We start from the raw sequence: 10,154 nt of genomic DNA on the forward strand, positions 1-10,154 counted from the left end.
AGCGTGCGTGCTTATTTTGCGAATGGGTTTGGTACTATGGTACCCTTTGCAAGTTGTTCCATGTACGTATAGTATAGATTATCTGATTAGAATTTGGGTTTAGATTTGGATCCTCATCTCCTAACCCAAAAATTATATTAATCGTCATAACATAAGTAAATACGAAAAGAAAAAGAGTAATACGAAGTAATACATAATTAAAAGAGAGAGTAAAATTACATAACTCAACTCGGTTGATGAATAAATCATAAACTAGAGGAGGAATTTATTTATGCGTGGACTATATAATATATATATATATATATATATAGCCAAATAATACCACGTACACTTACACTGACACACAGTTACATCTTACACAAGTGCCAAATCAACTTAATTAAACATAAGAAGCTAACTTAGGATCAGCTTTCACGAAAGTAACAGGATAAGGAGAATCAGGGACGACTGCCAAAAGCTCGTTAACATATGAAACATCGTTACACTTCATTTCCGAAACTCTAAAAAAATTGGACTCGATTGTGTGACAAAACTTTATATTGTACACATACTTACCAGTTTTAGCTTCTTCAATTTTGAATGCATAAGTGTCCTTAAATTTACCATCAGCACCAACAACAACGTACGAGTTATTGTTTTCGTCTTCTTCGGCTACCCACCAACGTAACTCTTTGTTGCAAGTGGCATACTCACGATTAAAGTAAAATTCAATTGGCATAGAGGTCATAAGAAACCCAATTTTCAAAGGGGAAGACATTAATACGGGTAAGCCGTTAGAGTAGAGTTTTTGGGTGATAAAAAGAGGGCATGGTGACGACGAGTTACCTTTTGTCAAGGCTAGGCCACCAACGCCTATTAAGCGTGGGATGATGTAGTAGCTTCCCCCGTTTTTGACTAGGTCGCCGTCCGTGTCTAGGATAGGGGCGGCGACACTAGAAACGGGGGACAGAACGAAAAGAACAAGAGTAACTGCAGCAACTGGGAGGAGAAATGAAGCCATTTCTCTATTTTGGTGAATCACTTTTGCTAGGGTTATATTGTTTTCTTTTGTTGAGCTTTGTGGGTTGATGAGGAATTGAAATAGAAGGCTGCTATTTATAGAGAATTGTATGTGCATGAATATTACTCCCTTTGTTCCTAAATGTTTTTTACGTTTTTATTTAGAGTTTTCCTTTTTATTCTTTATATTTAGTATCTTTCCTATTTTAATCATAAATTTTGGACAAAATTACCCTTGTTTTACAATTTTTATATTCAAAAGTCCTTAATTTTCCATGTGATATTGTACTTTTTGTACTATTTTAATAGTTTTTCAACACTTATTATTACTTTCACTCTCCTTTCTCCTCTAATTTCTTCACCCCACATGCTCAACATTGATTTTTCATTGAAATATTCCAACATGCCTCAACTTTATACAATTTCTTAATAATCGCGCATAATTCCAAACGTAAAAGATAGATTGTCAATGTATAGTCTGTAATACAGTTTTTTTTTTTTTTTTTTTTTTTTTGATGGAGTGTAATACAGTATTACAAGATTTGGGTCCAACATTATTGGGAAAAGATAGTATAGTATGACATGAATCATGTCGACATAACTAGAAATTTACAAGCATACATTTTGACATGATTTTTATAGTATTTTTTTGTAGTACTGAAGTTGACAAAAGAGAAATTAATTACTTGGACCATTTGTGGTCGTTGAGAAAGTAAATTATAGCTACATGAAAAAAACAAGTGTAAAACTATGACCACTAATATAAAATGGGCTCAAGAGACACCTTTAGAGGCAGTCCTGTGTCTCTAGTTTAAGTTGTCTCTTCATTTGATGACGTGGCCTAACTAATTTCATAGAATCTGAGACCTGTTATCTAAAATATGAGGTCTCCACCATTGACCTAATTTCTTGGCTAAAAATTCTAGCGTAGTCGTCGACTACGGACAACTACGGACGACTATGGTCGACTATAATAAGAGATTAAATCTCAACGGTTTATTTGTAAATTGACTAATCCTAGGCGTTCAAATCGACACTCAAAAAAACAATCATCAAGTCTAGTCATCAAGTCATTAACTCTTGTTTGGTTAAATTTATTTGTTCAAACATTTGTTTTTTTTTTCTTTTATAAAATTGAATAAAAATATGTTCCAAATAAAAAATATTCATCTTCAACTTATATCATCTAAAACCTTCAGATCAATCTACAACATTCATTCTTCTGGTTCAAATTAATTAAATTCTTATATTTAGTTTGATTTCATAAATTATAATAAAATTAATTTTCTGATTTTATATTATTTATTTAATGATTTAGGAATTAATTTATGGATTAATCGTATTACTTTGTGTTTAACTTTTATTAGTCGTATGAAATCATGAATATCATCCACCATTGATGAACGTTCAAGCTATGACATGATTTTAGGTTGAAGATAGATAAAAATAAAAAAAATAGAACAAGATATTTCTTTTTAGAAACATAAATCAAGATATATAACTAAAATTGAAAGAAGTGTTTCCATAATTTTAGCTATATTTTTTTTTTATAAACTGGCGTTATTTGAGGAGGGTTTTTTTTATTTTTTATTTTATTTTATTTTTTAACAGACTAGGCGTGATTATTTGGAATTTATTTTTTTTAATTTTTATTTTTTTTAAACAGACTAGGCGTGATTATTTGGAATTTTTTTTTTTTGTTTTGTGAAAGGAGTAGGCGTGATTTGGAGAGGGAATTGAATATATGATAAAATATTTCCCTATATTATTTTTTAAATTTGTTAATATATAAATATAAAATTTTCTTAATTCATACAAGGTTTATTACAAAATAATGTCATTGGCTAACTGATATTATTTCACCATGATTTATTTTTACTTATTTTCTCGTATATGCTATTGAGTCCTTATCTTTAAGATTTTATTTAGTTTATTATATGAAAATATTCTTTTCTATCTTTGTACAATATCTTTTTAGGTAGGATATTTTTCCATTCTTGGCTCTTTGTGTATGTATAATATATTGTAATTACATTCCTCCTTTCAAGGGAAACAAAATATAATAGGCATACGTGCATTAAAATCTAATATATATAAATAAAGTAGGCATTTTTGGAGAGCGTTGAGAGCGCCACATAAGAAAAGGTATATTTTCGACCAATTAAAAATTATATTTCTATTTTATTTTAGAATTAAAAAAATCACTCGCCACCTAAACAAAAGTGACGAATGAAATTTTAAATTTTTGCCACGTAGGTAAAAACGACGAATAGTAATTTATTAGGATTTTAATTATTTAAGAACACTAAATTTTATCATTTTTATTTGTTACAAAACTAAAAATTATCTTTATATATTAGGATTTATATCATTTAAATAACTAAAAATTATATTTTGATATTTAAAAAATATAAATTATCATTTGATGTTAATGGTTTTATGTAAATATCTTATGATATAATACTTTCATACAAAATTTTAAAACTTATAATGCAAGAAAAAAAAAATTAAGAGATCACCACAAAAATATTTATGTAAAAAAATGTATATAAAAATTTGTGCATCGCACGCCACATAAGCAAAAGTAATATTTCGACCAATGAAAAATTAGATTTATATATTTATTTAGAATTTTAATTTTCATTCGCCATTTAAGAAAAAATTAACAAATGAAATTTGAGAATTGAAAACAAAAAAATAGTAATTTAAGATTTAAATTATTAAAAAAAATAAAAATTATCTTTTATATTATCTTTTACATTAGGATTTATATTATTTTAACAAATAATTAAAAATTAAAAAATATATTTTGATTTAATGATTTTATCTAACTATCCGATGAATGAGATAATATTTATTTCAATTTATAAATTCAAGTTCTATATACGTTAAATTTAAATAAGAATAATTTAAAACTTAACAAAATATTTTACCTTAAATTAATGTTAAAATAATAGAATAGAAAATAAAAACAAAAAAAAATTAAGAAATTACAAAAAAAAAATATACAAAATGAATACAAACTTTTAAATAAAACGGATGTTCAGTAAATTACTGAACATCCGTTATAAAGTGACAATAAAATGTGCAAAAGTTACACTAAAACGCACAAAAGTTATTGTGACATATATAAGAGTTATTATGCTTTATTGATAAATTTGACAAAAGTGACACTAAATTTGACAAAAGTGACACTAAATCTGACAAAAGTGTACCCGATATACAGTAAATTACTGAAAACCGGGTGTATACAAAATTTTTCCCAAAATGAAATATTTAAAAAACCGTGCATTGCACGGGCTTACATCTAGTTAATTTTAAAACCACGGTAATTTTTATTTAGGGAAGTAGCTAGTAGGGCACTTGGCAAGGAAAAATATTGAACCCTGACTATTATGTGTTTTTTTTTATTTTTTTTGAATAGACTGTTATGTGTTTGAGATGTAGAAATGTAGGAATAAAGCTAAGAAATGTAGGAATATATCCAATAAAATTAATCAACCTAATTATGTGTTTGAGAATCAAAAGATAATTGATAATTAAGTGTAAGAATGTGAATAATGTGAATTTACAAGTTTTGCACTAAAAGTGAACCTCGACTATTATAATGTGTAAATAAGGTCACTAATTGGTGACACACAATGATAATCTAGGTGGTCCCAATATTTAACATTGTTCTTTTGTTTAGTTGAATTATGTATAATTAGTCTTTATCCAAAAGATATAAATATTTAACTAAATTTATTTCAGATAAACACGTACATATTTTGAACATATGACACCTTGAGGGGATGTAATCAAGTATACATGACTCTTTGCAAAATTATATATGAAGGGACCAGTTCACATTTAATAAGTTGAGGTGAACTGATTGGAACTGAACTGAACTGAAATGATTGGAGCTGAACTGAACTTAATTGAACTGATTGGAGCCGAATTGAATAGAGCTTAAATGAATATCTTATGAGAGAAGGAAATTAGAAGCTGAACTGAACTACGGGCCTGTTAATATTTACTTAATTTCAGTTCAGTCAGTTCAGTTCTAATCAGTTCAGTTTAGTTTAGTTTAGTTCAGTTCAGCTCCAATCAGTTTAGTTCAGTGCAGTTTAGTTCAGCTCCCAATTTCCTTCTCTCATAAAATATTCATTTCAACTCAGTTCAGCTCCAATCAGTTCATTTTAGTTCAGCTTCAATCAGTTCAGTTCAGCTCAGTTCAGCAAATATGAACAGGCCCTACGAAGGAAATTTTCAGCTCTATTCAGTTCAGTTCAGCTCCAATTATGAGTAGTTCAGTTCAGTTCAACTCAGTTTAATTAGTAAATCAGAACAGGCCCTAAGAGGTACAAAAAATTTATCTTTAATATAAATTCTTATTTGATTTACTTACCACTATAATTTTATCTTCCTTAATTATCTTTTGACAAATTATCATTCGCTTAAAATTATTATTATAAGGTGAAAATTATTATTTTTTTTTTTTTTTGGTGACACTCATTTATAATTTAGGTGGTCCTATAGAAACATATAGATCTTTTGTTTAGTGGATTATGTACCCAAAAAAAAATTGACAAGGATTATGTTTAAACTTTATCTAAGGGCTTGTTCACTTCAGCTTAATTTCAATTCAGTTCAGCTTCAATCAGTCTAGTTCAGTTCAGCTATTAATTTCCTTCTCTTATAAAATATTCATTTCAATTCAGTTAAGTTCAGTTAAGCTCCAATCAGTTTAGTTCAACTCAGCTTAGTTCAGTAAATGTGAACAGGCCCTAAGGTATATGTATAATCATCTAAGGTTATACTGTATCAAATTGAAGAACATGTACTCCATAATTTTTTAACATCTTAAACTGACGCAAGTGCACATGTCCCTTTAAAAGACTAATATATGTTAACAAAATTAGTGTCTATACCCAAAGAAAGAGGTATAAGATAATTACCTTTTTATTAAAACAAAGTGGAAGATTATAAATGATTTTATGTGATTTCCTTATCCCAATAATTTTGATCATCTTATCTTTTGATAAAAAATATCCTTCACATAAAATAACCTAATTATAATATGCAAATTAAGTCAATTTTTGTGACACCCAACTTTTTTTTTTTTTTAGGAAACCCAACTATAATTTAGGTAGTCCCAAAAGTAACATCAGCCTATTGTTTTGTGAACTTATGGAATATGTTTAACCTTTATGGTCAAGGTTTTTAAGTTTAACACAAATATTGGCAATGAGAAAAAAATTGCGATGAAAGGAGTAAGTCTAAAGAAAAAAAAAAAGAAAAAAAAAAAGACATTATTAATATATTATATATTTTGGGTACTCTTAAATTAAAACTAGGGATTTCTAAATAAGAATCTAATTATACTATGCGAGTTGAATTCTATGTAAGGATAGTTTTGTGAAAATTTAAGGGTGACAAATAGAAAATATTATGCTTCATGAATGAAATTATCCTCGGATTTATTTTTAGCATTAAAGGTAAATAAATATTTTTTTTTTATTTTTATTTTGGGATTACATAGTAATTGTTTGGAACTACTCAATTATATTTTTTGTTATGTAATACACACATGTTTTGTCTAAGCACACAATTATGCAATATAGAGATACACTATAAAGTATTAGGTTGCAAAAGAAAAAATAAATCTTGTTGAGATAATTATTAGATTTAGTATGATTAATTTTTAGGCAAATATAATCTATACTTATATACTAAAGTAATCCCCGTAGTTATCCCTAAGTACATGTGTTATCACCGTATAAAAAAAATTCCCGCCAAAATATTTTGTTACTTTTTTTTTTTTATTGATATAAGTTTGTTACTATATCTAAAGGAGAAGTTTTTGCCTTATATTTTGGGGAGTGATATCCAACAATAATAATTTAAATAAAGTCAAAAAAATATAGTGGTATTGAATAAAATGTTAGGTAAAATTATAAAATACGAGTACTATGGCCTCAAAAAAAAAAAAAAAAAAAAAAAAAAAAAAAAAAAAAACAACGAGTACTCTTTATGATATCATCAAAAGTTTTTTTTTTTTTTTTTGGGTTCTGAACCAAAATAATATGAATAGTTAGTACTTTTTTTTATTAAGAAAAGAGTAGCTTTCATATTACGAATACTAAAATCTTATTAATTTTTCGACATCACGTTAATTGTAATGTAATTTAGACATTGAGATTAATCTTATGGTATATCACAATGTTTATTGTACTTTTTTATGATTTGTTTGTACATTTTCTAATAAACAAATAGTAAAGTATTATTGTAAAACCGCGCATTGAACTAGTGGAAAAATACGCACTACTTATCTACCTCTATAGTTATTATTTTTTGTTTTTGATATGAATATATGATCTTTAGTTTAAAAGTTCATCCATAGTGGAATCATTACAAGACTAATAAAAGTACCAATATAATAGTAACAAATAATTATCTTAAAATTTTCTAATGAAAATTAAATACATACTTGTATTAAACAGAAGTTACTCAAAATTTATAACCATAATCCTATAGAGCATACATACATAAATTTTGCTTTTAGATATCCTCCATTAAAATTTGGACATTCCCAAAATTTAATTTTGGACATATCCAAAATTTGTTTATTTTTATTTTTTTAGTTAAGGAGCATGATTGATTGACTATTAGTTAGTCCCAAATTATATGTTAAATATCAGTTTACCTTTAATCGAAGGATCAATGATTATCGGAATTCATAGACACAAGAATCCTAACAAATTAGATTATTAGTCCTTATTATTCCCCACGAAGGATTACCCTTCATAGAAACCCGACAGAAGATTACCCTTCGTAGAAAAACACCTCTCAACCCCTACATAGCATACATACATAAATTTCACTTTTAGATAACCCTAATTTAATTATGTGCGTACCCAAAAGTTGATTTTTATTTGTTAATTAGCATATAATTATATAATTCCCAATTTGGGTATACCTAAGTTGATTAGAACATAGATCGACCACGGTATATATATAAAATGTTTCCTAATTTGGGTATACCTAAGTTATATTTGGGCATACCTAAAACAAAGTGGTTCAATTTCTCTCTCTTTTTTTTATTTAAAAAAACAAAATACAGAAGTATAAAGTTATTTCGGATAATTACATTCGTTTTCAGCACGTACTCTTTACTAGATTTATTGCAATTACAAAGTTGTCTCATTAACTTAATCACAGTTTTTATTAAAATAAAAGGCCGATTATAAATGCTGAAAATAGTTGTTAGGACAAAATATTACCTATTACATAACAATCCTTGTTTAGATTGAGAAACCTGTCATCTTAAATTAATTTAGGGATATGCGAAAACATACACTTGAATGTACATAGTACATAACAAAGAACAAAATTAGGTGATCTCAAAACGACTGCTAGTTATTCCCAAAATAAATAGATAAAGTTTAGTTTGCCTTTGATCGTAGGATAGTTATCGAAATGAATACATGCAAGAATCCTAGAAATTTTGATTATTAGTCCTATTGTTTGTAGCGGATTACTCTGACATAGAAAAAACTTATGACCCTTACAGCTTAAATTTTCTTTTAGATATCTCCAATTGAATTTTAGGCATACCCAAAATTCAAATTTTATTAGTTAATCAGTACGATTAATGAATGTAAAAATTGATTAAGACATAGATCATGGTATATAAAATGTTTCCCCTTTGGGTATACCTAATTTATATTTGGGTGTACCAAAAACGAGGTGGTTTAATATTTAGTAAAAATAATTAAAGTTCACCAAAGATAATTTTAGTTAAAAGTTAGTTAAAATAATTTCAATTTAGTAAAAATTAAGTAATGATAAAGAATTAAGAAATAAATATGTAGAGAATGAGTAAAAATAATTTAAATTTAGCAAAAATAATTTCAAATCAATAAAAACAATTTCAATTCAGCAAAAATAAGGTGAAGTGAAGAGGGCATGAGTTTACTTTAGTAAAAATAATTCAGTTCAACAAAAATAAGTGCACTAATTTTAGTTAAAATTAGTAAATCTAAATTAGAAATATAATAGAGAATCAGTACGATGAAAATAATTTTTATTTTTTATTTTTTATTTTTTAATTTTTTTTGGAAACATTTTCCTTTAATTAACACAAAGTTTAAAGACATTGATTGATTTTATTTAATTTTCTTTTACTTATAATTTTGACCGTCATACATTTTAACTATAAATATTTTTTTTAACATCGAAAATTCTACCGTGAATGTCGTATACCGCCATGTATTACTAAAGAAACGTATTGCTATGTACCATTAATGCGATAAATTGAATTTGTTATTTATTTTTTGCATTTTGAAAACATGATTAAACTTAGCTAAGATGGTAAGAGCCTGCTCACATTTACTTAATTTCAGTTCAGTTCAGCTCCAATCAGTTCAATTCAGTTCAGTTCAGTTCAGCTCCAATAAATTCAGTTAAGTTCAGCTCAGTTCAGTAAATGTGAACAGACCCTTAATTTTATTAATTTTTCTTAGAGATATAATATCAAATCTTGCCACCCAAAATATATATACATTTTCCTTTTATTTTCTTTTTGATTGACTTAGTTTACATTGGAAACCTGGTCAAAAACTTGTAAAGTAAATTTATTTTTAAAAGGGTCTTTTGTTCAAAAAAAAAAAAGGTATAATAGGGCAATTATGTATACGAGATTTGTTCTCATGTCTTAACTATCACCCTCAATACTTTAATCATATTTGACATCTCCTTTGTTTGATTCATTGAAAAGAGGAAAATCAATTTTATGATGGAACTCAAAATGGTTTATTCAAGTATAAAATATGGAGTAATTGGTTTAAAAAAAAAAAAAAAAGAAGTATAAAATAATTGAGATAAAACCCAAAAACCAAAATGTTCAACATTTCATAATTAAAGCCAAGAATCAGTCATCCCATGTAGCCTACGATTACAAATTTACAATGGATAACATTATACAAGTAGCTAGTTTACCAATTTTTATATATCTTCGTCAGAAACAAAAATATATCATATCTTTTTTTGAAACATGATATTTTCATGAAACTTGCATAGTACACTAGGGTGCTCATGGTACACCTATTGTTAAATGATGAGTTTTTAACATCTCATTTGCAAGCTATCAATCTATTATTTTTAAAAAAAAAAAA

The 10,154-nt window shown here is 26.8% G+C and overlaps 1 protein-coding gene across 1 annotated transcript; it reads right to left on the reverse strand.

The window, feature by feature from the left end:
* Positions 1 to 379: 379 nt before the first annotated feature.
* LOC110734107 (trypsin inhibitor DE-3-like) lies at positions 380 to 1,000 on the reverse strand. The gene has a single exon (XM_021914164.1). It carries the CDS (start codon positions 998 to 1,000, stop codon positions 380 to 382), a length of 621 nt encoding a protein of 206 aa, XP_021769856.1.
* Positions 1,001 to 10,154: the final 9,154 nt, after the last annotated feature.

Source organism: Chenopodium quinoa, unplaced genomic scaffold (assembly GCF_001683475.1).
Source record: "Chenopodium quinoa cultivar QQ74 unplaced genomic scaffold, ASM168347v1, whole genome shotgun sequence".
NCBI classification, from domain to species: Eukaryota; Viridiplantae; Streptophyta; class Magnoliopsida; order Caryophyllales; family Amaranthaceae; genus Chenopodium; species Chenopodium quinoa.

Coding starts and splice junctions, on each gene's coding strand:
- LOC110734107 (XM_021914164.1), bottom strand. CDS start 1,000: ATGGCTTCATTTCTCCTCCCAGTTGCTGCAGTTACTCTTGTTCTTTTC.